The sequence below is a fragment of the Siphateles boraxobius genome, unplaced genomic scaffold (genome assembly GCF_051911475.1).
Source record: "Siphateles boraxobius isolate OS27281-9 unplaced genomic scaffold, OSU_SipBor_1 20, whole genome shotgun sequence".
NCBI lineage: Eukaryota > Metazoa > Chordata > Actinopteri > Cypriniformes > Leuciscidae > Siphateles > Siphateles boraxobius.
In genome coordinates this window covers 12,537,472-12,564,977 of record NW_027508811.1, presented here as the reverse complement: position 1 = coordinate 12,564,977, position 27,506 = coordinate 12,537,472, and the positions used below count along the sequence as shown (strand labels likewise).

General features: G+C 38.1%; 1 protein-coding gene across 22 annotated transcripts in view; it reads left to right on the top strand.

Annotated features, from left to right (window-relative positions):
- The window catches only part of tacc2 (transforming, acidic coiled-coil containing protein 2), a 78,663-nt gene that overhangs the window by 35,378 nt on the left and 15,779 nt on the right, over nt 1-27,506 (top strand). For 13 of the 22 annotated variants that reach the window (XM_077236860.1, XM_077236859.1, XM_077236856.1 and 10 more), the window contains 5 exons: nt 1,259-1,516; nt 22,108-22,235; nt 22,978-24,400; nt 26,272-26,332; nt 26,438-26,693. In XM_077236860.1, coding sequence (XP_077092975.1) covers nt 1,259-1,516; nt 22,108-22,235; nt 22,978-24,400; nt 26,272-26,332; nt 26,438-26,693 — 2,126 coding nt within the window. The remainder of the gene's footprint in view (nt 1-1,258; nt 1,517-22,107; nt 22,236-22,977; nt 24,401-26,271; nt 26,333-26,437; nt 26,694-27,506) is intronic. The other 9 variants (XM_077236862.1, XM_077236861.1, XM_077236858.1 and 6 more) reach the window with 1 other exon arrangement.

Genomic DNA, 27,506 nt, shown 5'->3' with positions numbered 1-27,506 from the left:
ACATACACATAAATTGTATGACTCATAGTAAAGACTTGAAAAACATTAGTACTATGCTAAAGCAATTAAATAGCAGTCCCAAACTACTTGTTGTTAATTAAATGTTGATATGAGCCACCACAGTCATTTAATCATATAAAAAATAACACAAAGTGAAAATAAAGTGGCATTTTTGGGTTATGGAAACGACAGTTACCATGGTAAATACACAATACTAACAAGAACTGTTAATGAACAGTTCCTGGTGAATAGAATGAAAATCATACCTGCATGCAAATCCTTCTCAGCTAACACGTGATTTATTGGTATTTTAATTTTATTTTGTGACTTAGTAATTTACATTGTAACGACGTTGCATGCTCGTAGTTTCTTTTGCACTTTATACAGTGAAGCGATACACAGCGCGCGCCGCCGCATTTGCGCGTGCAATTGAGTGCGCGCTACGAGCACAGTATAGTAGCTAGTAGCAGTGAACCGTCGCAACTCTGTCGTCATTAAGTTAAGTCCGCCCGCCGACTCTAAACACGATCTGATTGGCCTGACCAGAGTTTGGTTTTTTCAGCTCGAAAGTCAACGCAGAGTTGGACAGTAGAGTCCGTTTTTCTGTGAAAGACTTTTTATTTCAGCGTACACTTATGTCACTGCCTGGTATGTCATATTGTGCTGGGTTTTCTGAAGTAGTCGTGATTCGCCTCTCATAACATATTTATGCTCTAAACACACACACAGAGTGGATTTTCTTTTGTAATCGCGGTTTTGAACGATTACGTAATCGTGGCATCCGTAATCATAATCGCAATTAGAATTTCGATTAATTGTGCAGCCTAAAATTAAACATGTCTTTACTGTTAGTTTTGATTAAATGAATGCATCCTTGTTTAATAAAAGTAAAAATTTCTTTAACAAAAACTGACCCCAACCTTTTTGTAGATTTTTTTTATTTTTGTTTTTTTGTTGTTTTGTTACATTTTGAGAGTCATTGTTTAAAAACTATGAAATATTAATAACAATAATATATATATATATATATATATATATATATATATATATATTTACATTTCTAATCCCCCCCCCCACAAATCATACTTCATTGATGTCTGAGATGTGAGATCAGATTCTTATTAATGCTATTGTACTATAATAATGTTTTTTACATGAACCCTTTTATAGGTGACACTGCTTCTCTCCTTACCCTGCCCTGTGTGCGTTTGCACGTGTTTTTGTGGTGTTAATGTTTGTAAATGTATGTGTTGTTCAGGCCCCCTCTGATAAAAGCTGCTGAGAGGAGTGAGCCTGTCGCCTCTCCCTCATCACCCCCACCACAGCACAGCATTGCTCCTGCCCTCCCTGCCCACCTGCTGCAGGACACAGTCGAGTTCCCCACACCACCCCCTACCCCTCCGGACAGGGCTGCTCCTGAGCCTCCGACCCTTCCTCCTGCTCCTTCTGATCTACCTGAGACTCCCCCTCTGCCTCCTCAAATCCAACAGCTCCAGCACTCTGAACCTTCAGCAAGGTAGGATATAATCATTTACCCAGTGTGCTAACTGTTTAACAGTATACAGTTTTTTTTCCTTCTTTAAAAGATTGTTAGAATGCCACGATTTCAGAGATGATGTTTCACTCGAATTCAGTTTCTATTATTTTTGCTTCGTGTTTATTGTAATGAGGACAATGAGGACAAATGTTTTTACCAGTTACACGGTATTCCCTTCCTTTTTGGGCATGACTATTCACATGTGGTGAGAAGTTATGAACATTGATTTAGATTCATCTGACTTTTAAGATCAGTAACATCACTTTACGTCTGGAGAACTTTGTTGATTGTGCTGATAATAATAGAAGTGATGATCCTGAGGGATTTGTGCCACACACAGTATGTACTGTACTGTACACTGAGTAGTACCTCAATACACGCTACGTTTCCCTTGTGTCTGTATTCATTTTATGTAGCACTCAGAAATTAATTTACCATAAAGCATATTGGCACCAGGCTTTGTATGCATCTTCACAGCACTTTGTATGCTGTGATTTTAACAACGATTTGGACACTTTAGTCACGATTAAATTGTATTGAAGTTATTACATTAGTAAACAAAATGTAAAACCAAGTGGCATCTACAAGCAAATGGTTCTAGACCTTAGGACTAAATTCACTTGCAGACATATTTACTGTTAACCAACTGCCCTCAAGGTGATTTTTAGTGGTTGAAGTCATTTCCCCTCAAGTTTACACAGATGTCTTAGCTGAGTAAATACAGGTGTAGTTCAGCACATATGATACATGGATATGTTCCACTAACATTTGACAGTCAGAAAGTGTTCAAATACTAGTAGACAATTTTCGAAGAGCTAGCTTTAAAAGCTAGAGAAGATCCCATCCTGCCTTCGGAGTGTCTCCCAAGCCATGCCTCTTTCAAAACACATGAACGCATATAGCAGGGAGCAAACAAAAGCATCACACGAGACGGCGTTAAACTACCTCATGTCTCACGCACATAACATTACAGTAATAATGAACAAAAAACAACTTAGAGCACTGACCTGTACCACCCGATTGCTGCAGATTAATTTCGCCGTTGATAGTATTGGGTTTCCATCTCTTCCAAATTGTGGTGTGAACGCAGCATAAGCTTGTTGTTTTTGTTCAGGAGGAACTGTAAAAGGGTGGCTGCTGTTGCGGTGCTCGTGACTTATGTCTGTCTAACTCTGAATAGCATGAAACCTGTTGATGACGTGTGATGTCTGCTTGAGCAGGGTGCGCGGAGGTATGGAAATAGATATGTTGACAAGCAGGTAGGACATTGTATCGTTGCTTTTTGACCGAATTCATTGACTGGACGAATATTTTATGGTCTTACACCTTCCACAGACGATATATACAGTGCTTAGCATAAGTGAACACACTTATGGTAAAGTTGACTAAAAAGAGGAATAAGAAATCATCTTTTGGAAATTGACCTTAATGCCTTAATTAAAAAAATTAGGATACTATGCATCCTGAAAAAAAAAAATAGCCCCACATCATCACATACCCTTCACTAGAGATTAGCATGGTTTTATTTCAGTTAGCCTATCTCTAGGTATGGTGAAGAGTATGTGATGATGTGGGGCTATTTTAATTCCAAAGGCCAAGGGAACTTTATCAGGATGCATAGTATCCTGGATCCATGAAACAACTGGCCTTTAAAAATAAAAATCTGCCTGACTCTATTGGAATTTAACATAGGGGTGTACTGATTTATGCAACCTGTATTTTAAGGAAGAACATTTATTTATTTATGATACATTATTCATTCACAAAGAAAATTTGTGTCCTTAAAGGTTGGATTTTTCCTCATCTTTTTAATTAAGGCATTAAGATCAATTTCCAAAAGATGATTTTTTTTATTCCTCTTTTTAGTCAACTTTAGCATGGGTGTGTTCACTTATGCTAAGCACTGTATACATATAAATACATTTAGACCACTTAACTTAGTGATTGCAAACAGGATGTGAAGAGACTTTTAACCAGCATTACAAAAAATGTTTCTGGATAAATCACCTCTCCTGTCTTTAATTTTGAGGAGAATATCTATTATTTTAGTACCTAAAACAATTATTTAAAATTGAAATGTTTTGCTTGAAAGGGGTGCTTATTGGCCACATTTTTTTATTAAATGCAATGACATTCATAAAATGTACAGCTTGGCTTAAGTGTCCAAATACTTTTTGGGGCAACTGTATTTATGCTATTTCATTCTGCATACAAATCTGTTGCTTTAAGATACAATTGTTGCAATTAAGTGCTTTGCTATTGTAGGTGACTCATTTCCATTTGTGTTCATTGTTGTAAAAGTTTATACATCAATCTGAAACTATGCATTGTTTGGATAGAGAGCAGGACGACTCAGCCACGTTGACAGGCGATGAGCTCAGCTTGCATTTTATTTTATCAGACAGCAGAGGGCGATCATGTATGTTCATGTGTTTCTTTCTGCACTGGACCTGAGCTCTGCTGCCCACTGCAGCACAGTTTGATAAACACACATCAAAACATGCATATAGCTTGCAGTTTTGATATAAACTGTTCTACACTATAACTATGGCAAATGTTCACCTTTGTATCTTATCTACCCATAAAGGAAACAGAATGCATATTACTATAATTCACAGAGGTGGACCTTCGTGTGGCCAGCTATTGTATCAATATTTGTACATTTTTGACAGTGTATAGTTCGATCAAATCACCTGTCTAATTCACACTTGACCCCTGTTAAATCAAACTGTTAAAAAAAACAGATCTATGCTTTATAAAGAGAGTGTAAATATGCACAAGCAATGAACCTGCTTTTCACACGTCTCTGCACTGAGAACCAAATTTTAAAATCATATGTGTTAACACTAAAAGCAGCATTTGCATAATGAGATTTCTTTCAGAGGTCCCCCACCATCCAGCCACATTAAAACTGATGTCCTTAGGCGCCATCTTGATGCATCTCAACATAAAACTTCCATTAGGGGAATGAAACTGCTACCAAGGGCATTCCTCCTTTATCTTTTCAGCCTTTTCTCTTTCTATCGCCTTGGAAGGTCATTTGTAGTATGTATGATTTAGTGTATGAGTTTCCAGTGTTTAAACACACAGTAGTTCTGTAAGACATGTTCAGGTAAACATTTACACATTTGTCATGGCAAAATGTAGCTCAATATATCACACTCAATATAGTTCAATATATCAAGCTTAATATATTCAATATATCACACTGGTGGCAGATTTAAGGGTTTGAGAGTCATAGCAAATATGAATATTTTTCCCAGACCAAAAATAAATAACTGAATTTGCTCTCTTTACTCCTGTACTATACTTGATGCTGTAAGTAAGTTCAACCTAGATGCTAAAAGCCCATGTTATGAATGTTTTCAAAAAAAGTGCCTTTGCAATATCATTCAGTGACTGCACCACTTAAAAATGTAATTTTCAATTTCCTGTGACTGAGCATAGGATGAACTGAACTTGTCAGTACACACTACAGACTCTCTCTGTATGACAGCATTGTTGTAAATGTCTTTCATTGTAAAATAATGAGTAATTTAATACCATTCTGTCTTCTAGCTGATTGACACAGACATTAAACTTGTGACAAGTCTTTAAAAACCTCTTTGCTGTTGCTGTAATTTATCATCTACTTTGCTGTATTTTTCCCATCACTCTTGCTCTTGAAAATCAGATCGAGAGAAAAGTAGCCCCTGGTTTCTGCTGAGATGAAAACAAATGGTGGATACAGAAGATGCTGTTGAACACCTTCAAGCCATTTGCACCAGTTTGTTCACTGGTGGAGGTTTTTGCTTTCTGTGATCATTTTATATTTTTTAAAAATGTTTTGGTAGTGGTTTGTCATGCAGTGGATTTGAAGAGAATGCGAGTGTGGCGTGTGGCGTGTCTCTCACGGCCCTCGGCCTCGTCCTGCTCGCCACAGCGAGTATTACAGTTTTTTATGTGGGTTAAAGGCATATGGATCACCATTTGCCTTGTTACCTGTACCTAATATTTGTGTTTATTTTAATATACTATTTTTTATATCAAGTTTTTAAAGTTTTTTTTACATGAAATACATTCAAATTAATATAGATCTTTATGATTTTTGAATTTTATTTGTTACTATAATTTGTTATTGGACACACTGTTGGACAGTCTTTCTTTAGAAAAATAAATGCTTTATGCACTCTTTAATCTCTTATTTTATAATATTTGGTTTATTTTTGGTACAGCTGATTTATTTCTTCCTTTTTATCTTGAAGAGTCACTGCCCACCTTTTTCTTCTTTCTCTTCAGAAAAAAGGCCCCAAGCTCAGAGTTTCAGGTTCATCTTAATTTTGCAAATAATTGTTTCTTCAGAGGTTAATAATCATGTCGTATACAAACACAGGAGCACAACAAAGCTTTGGTTAACTTTGGGGCATGAAACCCATCCCTACTCTGTGTCCAGTCCTCAGGCTCTATAAGTGAATGGGCAGATCTGTGCGAAAATCTCTTTGTTCTGCTTTCTCATGAGTGAACAATAGATTTGTAATCCTCATGTTTCAGATCCCCCCACCAATGTCCCAATTTCCCACAACTGCAGCTGTCTCATGCTGTAAATCAATATGGATTAGCTCGACCTGTATGAATTGCTGCTACTCCCCTACAGGCTGATAAACTCTTTTCTTTGAGTTGTTTCTCATTTTCATGCTCTGTCGTTTTCGTTCTCATTTCATTTTCCAGATCACACCAACAATCCCTTTCACAACCAACTGTATCAGTTGAATTTGTGAATGTATCTGTTTCTGTCATTTGAGAACATCAGGACTGATGGCTGCTTTCTGTCATTACCCCTTCCTGTTCTCAGAGGGGTCGATAAATCATGACTTTGACCTGAGCAAATAGAAAATATCTCAATCCGTTGAGAGAGCAGTAGTAAATCAAGTCTGTTGTACATGCAGTTAACTTATGCTCTATTGGTTGATTTTATTGGATGTTGCTGTTAGATACATAATGTGTTGATTTTGTGATAGGCAAGTATTTTAATGTTTCATTGACCCCATCAGAACCCATTTGACAGACATTTTTCAAGCTTTAACTCTCACAAAATAGAAATGCACTTTATAGAAATGTCATGGTATCAGAGAATCCATTGAATTCATTGAATTGAATGTTTATTTACAGAACTAATGTAATATTTTTACTGTGTGATGCATGTTATCATGCTGAAATTGTATTTATACTGTAATTAATTTTCATCAGATGATGAAAAATCACGAAGAATAAAACAAATACGGTCCCTTTAATAAGGGATAATTCTCCCAAAATTTTAATTTCTGTATTGTCGTTCAAAACATGTATTACTTTCTTTCTTCTGTGGAACAGAAGAAGATGTCTTAAGAAATGCCTCAGTGTTTTGTGATCGATACGTTGAAAGTCAATGGGCTCCAAAGTTGTTTGGACCCAACATTATTTAAAATATCTTCTTTTATGTTCCACAGAAGAAATAAAGTCATACAGGTTTGGAAGACCCTAAAGAGACTTTAGTTTCTTATCCAATTAAGTTTCTTTAGAGAAATCTACTTTGACATGGTATGGATAGTAATGTGATTTAAGGGAATCACGAAATAATAGGAACACAGGGAAACAGAGAAAGGTGTTGCATAACAAAAGACAGGAGTGACCACAGAAGACCTGTGTCTTTCTGTGTCTCAGCATGTGAAAAAGAGACCTGTGTATTTTGGCTTGTCGTGGGGTCGGCTATTGTTTGTGTTCGCTGTGCTGATCGGCCACAAGAGAGCTCAGATCGACAGGGAAAAGCTGCTCATCTTTTAAAGCACTCCGGTCCCTGGGGAGGTATAGAGAGATAGAGAGAGAGCGAGAGAGAGAGAGTGAGTTAGAGTGGGAGGGGTTATGGAGAAAACCAGCAGCCACTTTGCCAAACGGCAAAACAATCCAATGAGAAGACGGAGTTGCTAGAGAGCAGGAGCATTGCTTATACCCTCCGTTCTCTCTTGCTCACTCGTCTTCGCATCCTTCCACATCTCTACCCATAAGGCTTAGCAGTTCTGTTCTATTGCTGTCAAGGATACACAGAGAGATACAGCCTCCCCCTGATGCAATGTAGACGGGGACGGAGAAAGAGAAAGAGTCTGAGAGAGCGAAAGGAAGTGATGCTGAGGGCTGAGTGTGGGTCACCCGTATGCCCCCGATGCCATCTGCTCCGGCTCTACTGCAGCGGAGAAGCGCCAGTGTGACGCCAGCCCAAGGGCCCTCAGGACGAGAGACGTGGAGGAACAGGAGGCGCAGGTTGGGGGGAGGAGGAGGAGACGAGTGCCAGTGGAGATCATATAGGAGAGGATGGGAGCAGTGGAGTCCGCTGAGAACGGACAGCCCCTCTGTCCATCTCAGGAGCGTCCCGAGAGCATGTGAGTAAGAACCAGAAGAGAAGAGAAGGGGGTTCTTGATGACCTCATTGTCCTCGCTGGTGTTGTTGTTGTTCTAGTACCTGGTTTGCTCACCTGGTTTGAGTCTCAGTTGAATGCATGTGTGTATTCTTTCAGCTTGTGAAGAGAGAAGAAAAATAACCATTCAGAAATGTTTTTCAGAGAAACGCCAAACACAAAGGAGGAGGGGATTGTTATTGTTTTCGGGATGTCACAATAGGACATGATGTTTATTTACTTTTGCTGCTTGATGGTGGTAATAAGGCTCTGGTGTATGTGTTTCTACATATTGATGTGTGCGTTTCAGTCTGGCGGGCTTTGCAGATGTCTGGATGGGGGAGAAATGGCTGTATTTAATAAGGGAGAGATGTGTGTTTTTGTGGGGGATGGAGGCTAATGCTGCAGCACCGAGAGAATGAGAGAGATGGTGCTGAAATAGAACACTGAAATGTGTTGGAGAAAAGGGGGTGGGGAAAGACAGAGAGTGAGAGAGAGAGAGAAAGAGAGCGGGAGAGATAGAGAGGGGCTATTTATGTTGCAGACATTCAGAAGAGCAGAATGGCAGTGACAATGAAAAATATGCAATTTTGTGTAGATGGAGTGGGGTTCTATACCTCTGTTGGTTTGTGGTAAAAGCCTGCTGTAAATCTAGGAATAATGCACCCAAAAATGAACATTCTGTCATCGTTTACAAAAACACATTTCTTTCTTTCTTTCTTTTGTGGAACATAAAACAAGATTTAGATTAGATTAAGTAGAGTGTCCAAGCTGCTCTTTTCCATATAATGAAAGTAAATTATGACCACAGCTGTCAAACAAGTTTTTCAAGGCCAAATTGAAAAACCTTTGACAAATAATTACTTCAATTTCAGTCTGCCTACATAAAGCCTTCATTTCGCTTCAGCAGACTTTAAATAAATAATATGGACTATAGTGTTGTGATGCGTTTATTGTGCTTTTTCAGTCCTTTTTGTAGCTTGACAGCCTCTGGGCCCCATCCACTTTTATTGTACGGAAAAGAGTTCAGGTATTCTGTTCCTTTTGTGTCCCAAAGAAGAAATTACATAAGGTTCAGAACAACATTAGGGTGAGTAACTTGTGAGACAAATTTAATTTTTTAAAGCAAACTACTCCTTTAAAAGTGTATATAAACCAAATGTGTCTTTGCTTATAAAGCATATTGTAATAAGACATTATACTACATTTTATCCTATCCCTTTGGCCACAGTGGTTATTTTATTGTTGAAACTGACCTTTCTGCAAAAAAGCCTGGAATTTGTTGCTCTAGGCAACACAGCTGGGGATGATGAGAAAGTTTGAACCTGCTCTGAGGTCTGTGCTGTAAGTACAAGTATTGTGGCACCATACACTGCTGCTCATTCAGCAATGACTAACAGATTTTAGCGTTTAAAGTTGCTTATGCAACCCCCTTTTGAGAATTCTTACATAACAGTACCTGCATAGTTTATATGCTAGTTTGAACCTCAACTCTAAAAGCTTTATATTAAATTTATCATTTCATTCAACTACCAGTAGCTTGTCAGTACAGAGCGCAGTCTGATGGAAAAGCAAGCATGAGCTTGAAGGTCATTTATAAAAACTTACATTCATAATTGGAAATGTACATAATATATTATTATTATATTAAAAATATTAAATCTGAAAGTTTATTGCTTATTATACACAAGTCAAATGTTTTACAGTTAAAATGTTTTTGAAATAAGGGTTTTGTGCTGACCAAGGCTGCATTTATTTAATCAAAAATAGTAGCATAAACAGTAGCATTGTGAAATATTACAATTTAAAAACTGTTTTCTATTTTTATTATTTCTATTGTTGTATTATAAATATTGTGAAAAATATTCCTGTGATGCAAAGCTGAATTTTCAGCAGTCACACTGAAGCCATACCATGAGCACTGACATTCAGTTCTCCTGGGAAACATGTAGACTGCAGGAGATTTCATGCACTGCTAAGCATTCAACTCTGTGAAGGCACTTTCTTTCACAAACAGGATAAAAGCTCAAGTAGCCTGCTTTTACTTTTCTACGCACAACTGTTTGACTGGCACACACTTCGCCTGTTTGGGCATGTACTGTACTATTGGTCAACCACCTCTTCTGTGACTTTCTAGTTATCTGGAGTGTGCTGTTGTGTAAGGATCATTTTGTCATCCATGCAGTATCATGGCATGTTAAAATAGGGCTGTCACGGGGCATCCGGCGATCATGTATCCTTCTCTTCCAACAGTATGTGATATCACCATGTGTCCATTAGAAATTCACACTGTCTTTTAATGGCCTAGTGTCAAAATGAGCAACATGTGGTGATTCAGCTTTGAAACGTCCCATTTGGTGATGCGTATGACCAGTACTATCTCTCCGTGTCTCTCACCACTCCTTAAACCCTGAAATACGCTCAGTGCTGCTGGAGATCTAGCACACATAAAATATTGAGAATATGCCTGAATTATTTGATAGTTCTGGTGGTGAAAGCTGGTACATCGCTGCATCCCACTGAGGAACCTTGGTCCTGTAGTTTTTATGAACTGTTTTATGGTACTGCAGGATTCCTGACTTGAAATATGAATCATAATCAATATCTAATATAGTTTTGCTAGCATGATTTAAAGGGATAGATGAATAAAGTTTTGAATAAATTCTATTTGTTAAACTGCCAAAGAAAGGAGTGATCTACTCGTAAAACACTGTGATAGCCATTGGTAATTTGGAGATATGTAGATATACATTCCTGACTTTGAAAGAAAATATATTGAAGTTTACTGAAGGGACTTCTAAGGGTTGGAAACAGGGTCTATGTTCGGGATGGCATGTACACACCAGCACACAGTGACAGTGTGCTAGTAGTCTATTTGGAGCACAGCCAGTCTCGCTCTCACCTCTATTACTGTTTCAGTTGTCTCCCTCTTTTGGTCAATCGGTGTTAATACCTCAATCTCTAGTACATTTTGTACCCTCTGGTATAAAAATTAGCACATTACAACCTTTTTTTAACCAGTAGACTAGATTATTTTCTTTTCTTCCTAAGATCATTTTAGTTATGTTAATAATGTGGATTTTAGATGCACATAGTATGCTTTAACGCAGGTCTACTGTTAGTGATGTGTTAATATCTTTTAGCAGTTGTCTATAGAGCAATTTCTTGATCACTCTCCTCTGTCACACTATAGCTGTCCTTTCGTTCAGGTTAGCTTTGTTTGAAAAGCATTGTGGGTTGTCACAGCAGTGTCTGTTGCTGAGCCCAGCAGTTCTGTGCCAGACAAGCCTGACTGTCTCCAAGCAGACAAACTCAGCTGATATGACTCGCCTCTTTTGTCTCCTTTAGCTTTTCATATTATTTTCAAACCAATAATGGTTATTGCCGATGTTTACCTGTTTAGTAGATATTTGGTCCTGAAGATTTTGATTATTTAACTTACTGTATTTACTGTACTCCTGTCTGAGTGGCTTTAATAAAAATGTTCAACAAGATTTACTAATTAATCGGAAATATACACACACATATACATATAGACACACTGTATGTATGTATTAATACTGTGTGTGTATATATATATTTTTTTTCCCATCATCTATAGGAGAGTTTCAAGTAGGATATGGAAAACCCTTTTTTTTTTAAAGCCCCCAAGAGGAACATAAGCTTGATGATACAGTGCTCCATCTAATTCCCCCCAGCAGACGTTTCAGAAATAAATCAGTGTTTTATTTTCCCATACCAGGAAATAAATGGGTTCTATATGCTCTAATAGACTTCCTGTGCAAGTCTGGATCCATGCGAAAGAGAAGGAAATTTGAGGCTTCGTCCAGGATTTTATGGAAGTTGCCAGTGTGTGTATTGTCTAGCACATGGGAGCATATGTCTAGAGAGAGAGCACCGTCACCATGGCAACAGTGTGCTTGCCAGATATGCGGAAACATCACTACATGGGCTGAAATGCTCACTTACTGATAATTAGCTATCTCATCAAATGTCATTAACACACTGAAGGCAGCAAATTAGACAGGAAGACTTAAATGCACTCCGTCTGTCTTTGAATGATATTGAATGTAATATTAATGATATTATCTTTGAATACAAATCTATATTATAATCTAAACTTTATATTGCAACACTTATATTGCAACAAAAGTATACCTTTTGTATTGCTCTAATTCTCTGTCTTTATCAAATTAGAGCATTACACATTGCAATCATTTTGCGTTTAATCTTTACTTAAAGATGAATATTAATTGGTCCTAATATGCCCTTTTACTAAGTCTTGATTTTGTTTTTGGGCTGTACTAGCTTATGTTTTCATGCTTGATTGTTTAAAAAAACATTATTTTTCACATATTTTACATTATTACAGCACATCTCTCCCCAGTCTGGCCCGAACGTGCCGTTTATCATAATACCTGTCGGAAAATTATCGTAATACAAACAGTAATCAATAACAAAACCATGGTTAATTTTCCTAAGGGTTGGTGAACAGTCTTAGGGCCCATCCACACGAAGACGCGTTTCGCTGTATACGTATAAATTTTTTATCGTATTGGCGTTTCGTCCACACGGATCCGGCGTTTTGGGAGAGTGAAACCGCTATTTTTTGAAACCGGGTCCCAAAGTGGATAAATCTGAAAACGACGCCCTTGCGATTTCGTGTGTACGGCCAATCCGTATATTTTGCAACTACAGCTCGCTGCATCCTGCGGTGGATATCCAACCCGGCCCACATCCAAGTGTGACGTCAGAAGCCACGCCCATCCAAGCGTGACGTCGGAAGCCACGCCCATCCACGTGTGACGTCGGAGGCCACGTGATTCGATTTGTTGTACACATGCGCAAAATAGCGCTGCTTCCTGTCGGAAATATTTTTACGGTTATCATAGTTATTGGTTTATAATAAAGATGAGGTTATTTGTGTAGAGGTGTGACGCTACAGATTGTTGGTGCAGTTAAATTGTGACGCTTTTTCAGGCTTGGAATAGTATAATATACATATAAGGGAGCCTCTATACTAAAACTAAAACGAATTTTTGTCACTTTCTTAGTGATCCAAACTGCACTTATAGTTACCCCTTCCAAATAATAAAAAAATAAATGTAAACTTTTCGTTCGACATTGACAACTTTTCGACATTTCTTTATAGAAATATTGCTTTTTTACAACCAAAGAATTCACTTAATGCCTGTTACAGCAAATGACTTTGAAATCAAATATAGAACAGCAGAATGGAATTTATGTAAACCTTAAATTAAAGAACCAATATGGTGAGACTCAAAAATTAGAATATCATGCAAAAATTAATTTATTTCAGTAATTCAACTAAAAGCTAATACTAATAGACTCATTACATCCAAAGTGAGATATTTCAAGCCTTTATGCGTTATAAATTTGATGATTATGGCTTACAGCTATGTTGAATTACTGAAATAAATGAAGTTTTGCACAAACATATAATCTCAGGAGTATTTCTATAAAATGTTTTTTTTTATTCGAAATGCATGAAGCATTTTGAAAATTTCAAATTACACAAAACAAATTAAAAATGTATATCAATCTTTAAACAACTGAAAAAGTGGAGTGAATCTTACTTTCTTGAATTATGCTGTATATTGATTAACCTCCTTAAGTTGAACTAATTTGCTCATTATCAGGTAAAATAACAATGGAATCAGCATGCAGTCACTAAATGATATGGCCAAATATCAGAAGGCAAAACTCAAGAATGATTAAAGCATGAATTTATTTATATATAAACATGTATTTATTTATATTATATGAAAGAACAAAATTATTTGTGCTAGAACAAAAGCACCAAAAAGATCCCCTTTCCTCCAGTTGCTGCAAGAATGGCTTCAACTCTGAGAGAGAGAGAGAGAGAGAGAGAGAGAGAGAGAGAGAGGGAGAGAGAGAGAGGGAGAGAGAGAGAGAGAGTGAGAGAGAGAGAGAGAGAGAGAGAGAGAGAGAGGGAGAGAGAGAGAGGGAGAGAGAGAGAGTGAGAGAGAGAGAGAGAGAGAGAGTGAGAGAGGGAGAGAGAGAGAGGGAGAGAGAGAGAGAGAGAGAGAGAGAGAGAGAGAGAGAGAGAGAGAGAGAGAGAAATATAAATTTGTTAACATGCTGAACTGAAATATATATTTCTGATTTAACACTTATTAAATGTTGGAGTTGTAGAGAGAGAAAGTCAAATATTCATTTTACTGACTTATATGGTTCTCAAGATGAAGAGAAAATGAGAATTTCTCTTTAGTCCTAAAAGTGCACCAGGGACATTCAAACCACCCATCCAGGCAGTATTGATCTGCATCAGGCTTGATCTGAAAATGTGTAGGATGCTGTAAAACATGACAATGACAATAATTATGTGATCTTCCCATTAATCTAGAATAGATAGAAGGATACATACAAGTATCACAATCACTTGCTTTCAAAATTGTAGTACTCCTGAAAAGAAGTATAATATAGTTATGAAAGACTGCTGATGTGATGGCTGGCTTGCCATCACTGTATTTACTGTATTTACTATGAATCAATAATAAAACTTATTCATGTTACAACAGTTTATCATCACATTACATTATCTAAACATGTATAACTTCTTTGCATAGCAAAAAACTTTTTCAATATGCAGTATTTACAACTGACATAGTGACATATTCTCATATTCTTGATCTCATATTATTTACAAGTAGAATAAGATTTACAGGATGTAACGTCACACATAAGCACTGAAATAATAATAAATTTTTCATATTTACCCTTAATCCAAATAACAACATTAAATTGGTGATATAACAATGCAGTTAGTATAGTATAATAGTAATAGTATACTAAACAAAATTCTCAGTTAAGAATCTAACGTAGTTAACGTTACTGATAGGAAATTCACTAAGCCACATGTAACGTTAACACACAACTCAGTTAAGACATCGCAGGGGAGTTAAATGACCAAATATGTAAGTTGATGATAATTCTTAGCTCTAAAACAACATCATCAAACCTTATTGATTCGAATTACATTGATATTTTGACAAGTATTACATATGGCGGGCTTTCGCGCTGAGCAGGCATTCTAGTCAAGAGATCAACCGCACCAAACTATTATAAAAGTGATAAGAGCTGCTTTCAACAGGTAGCTAACACATCTCATTCTCATACAACGCATTCTTATATTATGTTGAACAGTGTTTATACTAAAACCGCAAGTGTGTTTCGTGCATTTTGTTTCGCAGTTACCTTCGTCTTCTCTCGATGCTTCTTCCAGTGTTTAATTGTTAACGTACGTTAATGAGAACGTGTCCAATTTGGGCATGGGCGTGGTGGCTTCTGACGTCACACTTGGATGTGGGCCGGGTTGGATATCCACCGCAGGATGCAGCGAGAGGCTTCTCATATTTTGTGAAACGATGATGTCATCACCCCACGTGTCGTCTAGTCAGACACGCTAAATCAGTAGCCATAACAGCAACAACTGCGACTACTTGCTTGAGTTCATGCTTCAGAAGCTACTGAGCCTCTTTTATTTATTTATTTATTATTTAGGCCTACTTTAATGTATTTTTATTTTATTTATTTATATTTCGTTCTTATGCTATGATGCTTGTATTTTGTCTGATTAAGACTTTTCGTATTTTGTAGAGATGGGCATGTCAAGTAAACAAAATATTCAACGATCGCTGGGAATTATTTGATTATTATTCAAAAAACGCACCTCTGCCCCTCATGCTCACCAGTGACACGGCGTTCACTCCGACATTAAATTTCTCTGTACTGTAGGCCTATATGTTGTAGCCATGAAAGAAAAGTTAGTTTCATATTTATGTTTTAATGGTATTTTTTCCATTTCATATATGTTGATTAGGCCCTATATGAAAAGTGAACAGCGTGAGTAAGATGCGCAATATCGAGACACATCATTTTGACCACTTCATTAAGTTTTGTTTTGTATAAAGCCTTCCTTTAAAGTGAATTTCGTTTTGTATAAATTGTATCTTAATTTTAATCAATGTTTCATTAACAAATTGCCTGGAAATATAGCAGACAATAGCCTATAATCAGGACATGGAGGCGCCGACGCGATATAACTTGCATCGTACGAGAACTGGAGCTTGTCTCATAAATGAACATAAACTCAGAAATATATCTAAGCTTGAAATGTCTACTTTTAAACAAAACAATTCAAAACGAAAAGAAACAGACAACTCTAATAATCCATATGAAGTGTGCATTTCTCTCTATAGGCACCTTCACAATACTGCGAAGGTGGCGAGTCAGCATCGTCACACAAAACACTAGTTTATTAATAAACAATTAAAATTTCTCCTTGCTATATTTGACACATTCATAATGATTAGGCTATTTCCCGGTTCTTTGTGGCAAGCTTTATGCGTCTGCTAACTAATCGACTATCGTGACTCATCCCTATTTTGTACCATTTATAGCTTTTCATATTGTTCAAGAAAGTTCTTGGTAGAAAAGAAAAGAAAAGAAGCTACTGTGCCTAATATTACTGTATATTATTGTATACAGCGCGCAAGGTTTATGCGCAAGTCGAATTACATCGTATCGTATTGGTGTAAGGAACTCAGCTTTTTGGAAATATTAATAATCAATAATATCTTGTTATTATTAATTATAAATATTTGGGTCAGTTAATTGGATTAACTTGATGTGGCTGAATTAATATTACAATCAATTAATCAGTTCTTCCAACGAACTCTTTTGATTATTAATTTATTCTAAGAAAAGGGTATCTTCCATGGCCACCGAAGAATAATTATTTCTTCGCCTGTACTTGTACTTTGAGCCAGTAGCAAAAACCGTGATCGTAAAGTGACTTGTATTGCAAGCAAAACAGAACCAAATACATATTATGTACAAGTTTTATTAACTAAATATAGATATTTATATGAATATAAATAAACTAAACAACATACACACATGAATACATAAATAGGTTAGTGATAGGATGAAATTGGAAACCGGAAGAGGGTCTATGAGAAGAACCATCAGAATTTCATTTTCACATTTCATTGAATTGAATACTTGCATTTGTAATGGGAACAATTCTTGAAGTTGTTGAAAATTGAAGTCGTTGATGGTTCCTGCAGTGTCAAGTGGAAGTTGGTTGAGCGTTCTCTTTCTCCAGGACCGCATGGCTGGTTTGGGCAAGGCCTGGGACTCTGTTGAGGCCACGCCGAGCACCCAGGAGAAGTGAGGAAGTCGGAAGGATGGGTGATTGGAGTCGTTGTTGGTTGGAGTCTTTTTTGGTTGGAGTCTTTGTTCCAAAACTCCTGAGATTGTCCTTGGTTCTTTGTGAGAGAGTCTTCTCTCTTTTCCATGAGGCCGGATCTGGTTGGAATCGAGGCCTGCTGGGCCCTGGGGCCCCCGTGGAGGGGGAGGGGGCTCCCCAGTCTCACCAGAACAGTGTTGCGGCTGGATGAAAAAACTAAGAGAGGGCGGTCACTGTTGCCTGCCTCTGATATACCCTGGAGAAAGAACCAACCCCTAAGGTTTGAATGGACCTATGAGTAAGGTGACATGTCCGAGAGGGGAAGCGGCTCTTAGTTGATTTATGGTCTTTGTCCCCAGCATGCTTAGACTGTTCATTCAAGCTCAAATAGACATAACAAATTCACATTGCATTCTAAGAGAAGGTGATGTACATCAAAGTGTGTGTCATTAAATGAGGATTAATTTGCTAGGAAGCATGATACAGGTGAGGTTATATTGACCGTTGGGTGGTCGTTCAACCACATACACCCCAATCAAACATACCATGTTGTTATACCTAATAGTACACGAGACAGTAAATCATCACAGTTTCTGTGAGGCATGTTCCTTCATAGATCAGAGTAACACCGCAAAGTTTATTTAATTAAAGATGGTCTCTCTCTCTTAAGCATGTGGCGCATGTGGCCACATTCCTTTGAGGTCGTAAAGTCTGTTATCAGTCTTAAAGTGTTCTGTAACCGGACACCCGGCTGACAAAGTAACTTCATTTGTGAGGTTAGTTTTGGGGGAGAGTTTCATAGACCTTTATATTCATTAAATATAGTGAATATGAATAATTAGTGTGTTTCTGATTGGTCCAGACCCTACATTGGTCTGGCATGTATACTACACCGTTTTCAGTCGGTTTCAATGGTTTCGTGTGTACGCAGATATTTCTTGAGACGACGCCGTGTTTACGGAATTTTTTTTTAGAACGAGGAAAAAAAAAGATCGGATAGGGAACGCACCGGCTTCGTGTGGACGTGGCCTTACAAAAGCGAGAGCTTACAAAAGCTACAGTAAACACTATATCAATACTGTAATGTTAGTTAGCAGGCTAGCAGAGTTTATCATTTAAATCATAGCTATCATAGCAACAACATAAAACTTATAATTGGAACTGTTAATAGGAAACGCAACTAGAATGAGTCCATAGTCCAAATGAGTAGTTTGTTGTAGTTCTTGGGTTGTGCTTGAGCATTAAATTATATGATCAGAATGCACGTGTCATCCTCTTTTGTTGACATTGTGTTTGCTGATCAGGTCAGGGAAAGGGAATGAGTCCTTTACAGTCATTCTTCTGAGGTTATGAAGAGTAAGGCAAGGCAAGTTTATTTATATAGCACATTTCATACACAATGGTAATTCAAAGTGCTTTACATAGAAGAAAATAAAATAATCAAAAGAAATCAGAATAATTAAAACAGTTTAGAATAAAAGATTAAATACAGATATAATCAAATGAAATCGAAATAATCAAAACATAAAATAAAATAGAGTACAAACAGTCGGACGAACAGTGGTACAGTGCTCATTCAGTAAATGCACAGCTAAACAGATGTGTTTTGAGTCTGGATTTGAATGTGACTACTGTAGGAGCACATCTGATCTCTTCTGGAAGCTGGTTCCAGCTGCGGCTGGCATAGTAGCTAAAAGCAGACTCGCCATGCTTAGAGTGAACCCTTGGTATTTCTAGCCGATGTTATCCTAATGATCTGAGTGACCTGTTGGGTTTATATTAAGTGAGCATATCTGCAATGCATTTAGGTCCTAGGCCATTGAATGATTTATATACCAGTAATAATACTTTAAAATCAATTCTATATGTAACTGGCAGCCAGTGTAAAGACCTGAGGACTGGTGTGATGTGTTCATATTTTCTAGTTCTGCTCAGAATCCTAGCAGCAGCGTTCTGTATGAGCTGCAACTGTCTTATGGTCTTTTTGGGAAGGCCAGTGAGAAGTCCATTACAATAATCCACCCAACTGGTGATGAAAGCATGCACAAGTTTCTCTAAGTCTTGACTGGAAACAAAGCATCTAATTCTTGCAATATTTTTAGGGTGATAGAATGCTGATTTAGTTATTGCTTTGACATGACAACTGAAACTAAGGTCTGACTCTAGAGACACACCCAGATTCCTGACTTGATTTTTAGTTGTTTGACCCCTAGACTGAAGGTATGCGTTCACCTTGAGAACTTCATCTTTGTTTCCAAACGCAATGACTTCAGTTTTGTCTTTGTCAATTGTTTACTTCATCAATGCATTGGCAAAGGGAGTCAATGGGGCTGTAATCGTTAGGCGATAGGGCTAAGTAGATCTGTGTGTCGTCTGCATAGCTGTGGTAAGCGATTTGGTTCTTTCTCATTATTTGGCTCATTGTGAGCATGTACAGGTTGAATAGGAGTGGCGCAAGAATTGAGCCTTGAGGGACTCCGCATGTCATGGGTGTCCACTCAGACTTATGAACTCCAATTCTCACATAATAACCTCTAAGTATGACATGAACCATTTTAGGACTATCCCAGAAAGCCCGACCCAGTTTTCCAGCCTGTCAAGAAGTATGTTGTGGTCGACAGTGTCAAATGCAGCACTGAGGTCGAGTAGTACCAGCACTGATCATTTGCTTGTATCAGTATTTAAGCGAATATCGTTTATTATCTTTATGAGAGCTGTCTCTGTGCTGTGATGCGGTCGGAAACCAGATTGAAAATTGTCAAAGTATCCATTTGAGCTTAAGAATTTGTTCAGCTGATTGAAGACAACTTTTTCAATGATCTTGCCTATGAAAGGAAGATTTGAGATCGGTCTATAGTTGTTTAATATGGTGTTATCCAGATTGCTCTTTTTTCAGGAGGGGCTTGACAACTTTAGTAAAAGTAAATCTTTTATTTTGCTAATAAACTGCTGGATGCATATCATTAGAATTTGGATCCAAATGTCACATTTGGAGGGCATATGTGGTCTAATATTTTTCTAATATAATGTGTTGTAATTTTAATTTACTCTAAAATGATTGTGAAGATGGACTGTAAAAATATGATTTAGCACCGTGGAAGACCACTACCATTTTGAAATGCTGAAATGTGATTCATGTTTGTAAGTATGCACTGGTTCTTGTCGGATGCAGAATAACTCCTACTGAAAAGAAAGAAAATTTCCATGCTGGTTTAGGCTAAGTTATGCTGATTTGCGGCTGGTCTAGATTCTCTTGCTGGTTAGGATCTCTAATTAGCTTCCCATGGACCAGCATCCAAAACACGTGTTGGTCTTTTCAGCAGGGAATGGGTGTGTTCACTGCACTGAAGTAAAGGCGTCAATACATTCATCAGTGTTTGATGCAGCAAAACTGAGTGTATGACTGCAGCCAAAGTCTTTGTTGTGGATACTAATAGGGCATATCAGTACAGACAGAGAAACCAATCATAGAATTGAGAGAAAACCCCTGTTTTTGCTCTCTCTTGAGTGTCTATATTTGCATTACAGTAGAGTAGGAGAGACTGACTGGGGATTTCAGCTCGGGTAGTAGAAACAAAGAAACAGAAATGAGGCATAATGAAAAATTATCAGGATATAGTAAAAAGAAAAACAGTTTTTTTCCCTTTATACTACAGGAGCCAGAGTGAGAAGTCTGCTTCTCTCCTAAACGTGGGGGAGGGAGAAGGTGTCTGAGGATGTTGAAGTGAGAGAGAGAGAGAGAGAGTGAGAGTGAGAGAGAGAGAGAGAGAGAGAGAGAGAGAGAGAAGTGGCGAGTGGCGAGTATCTGCAACGGGTTTCATTTGGATAAAGCCCACTTTCAGCAAGATACCGGTGGTAGAGATAGAGAGAACATACGATATTTAAAAAATAAAAGGGAGGGATGGGTAAAAGGGAGAAGGGAACATAGCACACAAAGCCATAGAACCGTGGTGCGCCAGATTTTCAGAATCGCCATTAGGTATGAGGAACGTGTGAGAGTGACCGTGAGCCCGTGATCGGAGGCAGATATGGCAGTGAGCGCGTGGCAGGCTCTGTCTCCGCTGCAGTGGGCTCGCTGGGGCTGGGACACGCTGCTGGGAGGGACATCCGGAGAGGATGAGGCAGACCCAGCCTTAGGGCTCCTCCGGCGCCTCAGCTGGACCTCCAGACATGATTACATGATCCACAGCAGGCAGAGGTGAGCGTGGGGTAACAGCAGGGAGAGGACAGGGACTACTGCGGTGAGACTGGGTGGGGGTCTGCACATCTGTCTGAGGCTGCGCCTTTGTTGCCATATTTGGACTGTTGATTTATTTGTACCGATGTGTTCACCTATGCCATCACATTCTATGTCAGATTTGTCTATTATACACTGATGCCAAGACCAAAAACGTTCACAAACCGACATTATGTTGCATCGACTAAATAAGCAATCATTAGTCTTTACTGAAATGGCAATAAAATAACACCTTCACTGTGATAATTAGTAGGTTAAAATCAAATAATGAGTGAATATGGTGAATGAGAGAGAAAATGGACATGGTGTGGCTGAGGGTAATTTGTATTTGAGTTGCTGTTGTTGGTCTCCAAGCTTCAGGTTCAGATTTCCCTCTGTAATACTCCACCAGGGCCTACTAGACATATGCTGAGCCAGGCGTTTGTTTACAAGGTTTGGCATACAAAGATTAATTGTTTTAATACCCTATAGGTGTATCTGAATGTATTTGATCCTGTAATGTAAGTTTAAGCTGTGATACGTTGCCTCGTAAATGGATGTTGCTTGTTTGCTGTATCAGTGCTGGATTGGATATGCAACTTCTTTATATGGAAACAAAACAGACCTGATGTTTATACTTATTTGAGATTATTAAAACAGCTCTTAATTCAATATATTCAGACTCTCTTATGTCTCATTGTCTCTTGTGTAGGAGCTCAGACTCAGACGGAGCGTTCGAAACCCCTGAGTCCACCACTCCTGTGAAGTCTGCTTCCCCACCACTGCCCCAAACAGAACACCCCTGCACCAGCTCAGAGGCATTGTCCCCAGAACACTCAGGTACGTTTGAGATCTTCATTCCATCACAATTCACACTACAATGATCTCATGTCGAGTCAAATAGTTTTATTTATCGTCTGAATAGCTTCAGCAGGGTTTATTAGGCATTGAAATGCTTAAGGCGAGCCTTAGATTGTAGGACATTGAAAATATAGTTTGTTTCTTGTTTTGAACAAATTTTTAAAAAAAAATTTAAATGAAAAAGGACAGTATTAATAAGCAGAGAGTGTAGAGCAACATAATATATGATTCTTAACTTTGGAACCCAATACATGTAATGGAAAACACAGAAGATTATCTAAGTAACTATTGCTAGAAATATAAACTAGATCTAGAATATTTAATATGCCAATTTTTGGTGTCAGTTTGTGCTTTTTTGGAAACAAAGAGATGGAGGTCCAATTAAAGTCTTTATTCTATATTCATTACTTCAATTCAGTTTATTTTCCTAGTGGTTTCATGCTTTTTTTCCCCCCAAATTGCCGTTTTTACTTCCATTAATCTCTGACTTGGAGTACTGTAGTCTTTGTTATCAAGCACTGCACTCGTACTCCCTCTAATGGAAATGCAGTGTATTGCTGTTGAAGGTATTTTCAAAAAAAATCTTTTGTACTCTATACTAATGGATTCTTCAGCTCTTTAACTTAAAATAATATCAATACATCTGTGAGTACTATTCTGTGATGTGCTTAAAATCTATTTTTTAAAATCTATAGTAACATGTCATTCTCCATCTTCACAGCTTCCACTGCTGACATCTCTGCCAGTGAAGCTCAAGACCCAGTACTTCAACCTGCCAGTCGCTCTCAATCTACAGTCTTTGATGAGGACAAACCAATAGCTGCTAGCGGTGCCTACAACCTAGAGCACTTAATCGCTAATGACCCGTTGCCCGAATCAAATTTTGGGTCAGGACCATCAAGCCGAGCGCCTCTCACCCGCTCTCTAAGCCTACAGTCTGGTGAGTTAGAGAGCCCAGGAGACAAATCCTTAGGAGGAACCTCCGACAAACCCATTCATCCAAGAACAGAGTCATTCAGTACAGGAACAGAGAGCGCTCCGGGAACCCTTCGTAAAGTGAAGAAGCCCCGCCCAGGATCACTAAAGAAGAAGCCTCTTTCCAGGCAGAACTCAAACCCAGAGCGTTCCTCCCCTAAAACTGTGTCCTCTAGCAGCACACCGGAAGAGAAAAAGAGAGGGAAACCCCATCCTGAAAGCCCATTGCAAACTCCAGAGCGACCTAGTTCTTCTCCCAGCCCTAGTCCTAGTCCTGCTGGTACCCTACGGAGAAACAGAATAAAGTCTCGAGTTGAGAGTCCTCCGCCTTTGGCTGAGGAGATCACTAACGCCTCAATATCAACTCAACTCCAGCCGGAGCTTCCTGATCCAGTAGCAGAGGCTCCCACTGTCCCTGACGAGGAGTCTCCTATCCCTCCCAGTGCCTCCTACAAATGGGATCCGGACAACTTTGAGAACATTGACCCATTCTGTACAGGAGGCAGTAAAGTGGCAAACTCGCCGGTCTTAGGCAGGAAAGCTGACTTTACATTGGTTTCAGTCACCCCTGTTGCTGTAGAAGAGCCCTGTGCCCCTTCCCCTGCTAAAGAGCAACCCTTAAATATTGAGGAACAACCAATCGCCAAGCGTCAACCAGTCAGACTGGAGTTTGACTATTCAGAGGACAGCGGAGAGGCGTCGCGCAGTGCTCCTCCTCCCAAAATCTTGGGCAAGAAACCAGGTGCCAAGATGCCCATCCGAAAGCCAAAATTGGGGATTAAGAAGGCCCCTCCTCCCCAGACAGAAAGGCTGGACAATTCACCTGTTCCAGCACTTTCAAATGACAATGTTGATATCCCAATCCCCAAGGCGTCATATAACTTTGACCCCAGCAAGTGGGATGACCCTAACTTTAATCCATTTTCTTCAAGCAGTGGTGTCCCGAACTCTCCTCATCTGTCTAAAGGATCCTACAGCTTTGATCCTGACTCCTTTGATGATTCAATCGATACCTCCAAATTATCTAACAATATGGGGAACCCCCCAACGAAAGCTGCCTCTTTTGACCAGTCCAACAATGAGAATGAGAGTGAGAATGATAACATTGTTGAGTTAGAGGATCACAACCAAAACAAACCTGCCAAAAACAAAAAGAAGCCTCTTAAATCGTAAGTCTGCACTTTTAATGAATCCATTTTCATTTCAAATTAGGCCATAATGTGTGCCATTCATCCAGTGTAGACCAGTAAATTCGAGTACATTTTCTTGTGTATATTTCTGAATTTGTGTGTATGTGAGTTAAGTGGATGTTAGTATTTGTTGCTTGTCAGCCTCTGTCACATGTCTGTCTGTTGATTTCATGTATCACAGGAAGTCCAGCAATGTCTCTTCTTTGTGTTGTTTTGTGTAAGTAGAGAGATGTAGGAAAATCAACATCAGTAATAATAGAGATTAACATAAAATGTCATTTTAACATGTTTTAACTCATGAGCTCACCATCAATTGTTTTAATCATTAATTTCGATACTTATGTCTGATTTCACATCATTCTTAGTCAGTCCTTCCTCTGCTCCATGCCTGAAATTATCCAATGAGAACGTGTTGCCATCTAGTGGACCCCCCCAGTAAGTGCAGTCGATTCCAGGAATGTGCAAATGATGTGCAAATGTGCACAAGGCTAGAACACTTAGTCTAGAAAACATTGTCTGATTTTGCTTACACGTGTACACGTGATCCAATTTGAGCTTTGTTGACTACACTTTTTCCAATGAATTAGATGTGAAGGTTGACATCTTATCTCTTAATTTCTGAACAAATTCTTTATCCAGACAGAGACTCAATTCAGAGATTTTTTCTTCCTTCAGAGATCTTCCCTTCTTAGTAGTGGCTAACACACTGGTGGATAATAAACATTGGAGGTTTTATTGTATGTAAGCGGAAACTGTGACCTGAAAAGTTGACAAGTGAATCTTTTTTTGCGCTCTTGAGCGAGACATTATTTTCTTGTGTAGAGAGACCCCCTGCACACCCTGATTCATTAATGCAGCTATTTGGGAGCAGTTTTAAGTTTCAGATTAATTCATCTAATATATATTGCTCAGCTGCAGACTTTCTCTCCGTAGTTCTTACACAATTCAAGGTTGTTTTCAACTTTGTTTTTCAACACAGATGTCTTTTCAGATTTTACAGGAGGAGTTTCAACAGTACTGCTGAAATTAAATATTTACATCACACTTACACTATGAAGTGGGAACAAGGTCAACAACAGCAACATAATAGGATCTAATATGAGTCTGTTATGTTGTTACATGTGTCATTTTCTTAGGTCATTGAGCAATTTATCAGGGGCAACAGGGATTAATATTATCTGTGAATGTGTTTTTTGTATCTATTTCCTAATTCAAAAGCACAAATTTTTACTGCATAATCGTCATGCTTCTGCAAGACATATTTCCAATTCATCAGTAATAGCTGTATGTCTTTAATTTCCTGCCATGGTTCAATTTGTGAGTAGAAAAAAACATGGCATAAAAATTGCATTATAAAAAAAGAGAACGTTTACTTTTAAACTCAATTTCCAAAAAAAATAAAAATAAAAACGGCACAATATAACAATATATATTCATATACAACACTAATAGAAGTGTACATCATAATGAAAGCCCTGAATAATCCATTTTATTGTGCACTGGTGAGATCTTAACTGATGAGTTTTAATCCTTAATAATTTAGCCCCATCATTTATTGGTTATACAGTATACTTGCATGGCCAAAAGGTTTTCTAAAACATGTTTCCGAACAACACAACAGGTATGTATTATTTAACTAAAACTTTTACTCGAACGTTATCTGTACAGTAAAAAAAACTGCTGTGTATAATAAATAGGGTGGTTGGTGTGCACACAATTTGGTTTTTAAAAGATTTATATTCTGATTGTTTGGACAGCACACAGTAAATGGACACATAAAAAATTATGTCTTTTATTCCAAATTGATATTTTAATAACTAACTAACATAACTTCTGTCTTTTTTAAACAGTAGTACTTTCAGAGTGAAGAAGTCTCCAAAGAGGACTCAGATTGCCGAGCCATCTGCACAAGTATGTTAAGACACGAGGGCACATTCACCTACAGTACACTCACACAGTCATACAGTCTGAAGATTATCTGTTTCCTTTTTTTGCTGTCACCTCATATCATAACAGTGTTGTCCTGTGTGTTCTCCACTCTCGCCCTCCACTTCACACACACATCATCACCTGCAGGAGCACTCGCCCGATGCCAATCCTGACCCTTCACAAGATCACGCCACAGATGAGGAAAAACTGGCTTCCTCCACCAATCAGAAATGGACTAGACATGATGTAGAGGTGGAGCTGACCTCTGACCTCCAAGACTTCCCGCAGCCAACAGACTTCACAGCTTTTGTCAACGAGAACAGTTTGCCTGCACTGAGTGACGGTGAGAGAGGGGGAAGAGTCACTAATTTATTTCTAATCATGAGGCATGGATTGTGTCCATGGCCCTACATTACATAGATATTTTTGGAGAGTAAGCATGAGACTGTCAGTACAGTACTGATTTCAAAACAATATCTGAGTAAATATCACAAAACCAGTCAAGTTAATTTTTTTATCAATTGTTATTATTATGTTATTATATTTTGTCAATTATATTAAGTTTATTAATATCAATTATATTATACTCAAAGATTTTTTTGTTGCATAGTGACATCCCAATTTTATACACACATATATATATATATATATATATTTATATATATATATATATATATATATATATATACACACACACACAGAATATATTTATAATGTGAATTATTAGCAAAATAATGCACAGCCGAGGTGGTAATGTGGCCAAGACGCAAAGCATTTTATAATATAATAATTGTATTACAGTAATAAAACCCTACTGTATTGCAGTAATGACAATGTGAATGTAATAAGAATTAAAATTGAAAAATGTCGGATGCATTTTACTAATGAGAATTTGGTGGGAAAATGTTTTCAATTTCAAAAACAATGTCAAAATGCAAAATAATAAAAATGGTCCTAAAAATCTCAAAAGTAATTATTTTCTTTTGATTTTGGGCAAAAATGTTTTTGTGATATTCACCCATCAGATTATTTTCCACGCGATCGAAGTTTGGCTGGAACCCCAAATGACCATACACTGACCCGTTTTATCAGCCTTTGACCTATAGGGAACCATTTGGGCCCTAAGGCACTCTGCTTGAATATAACTGGGTCATTG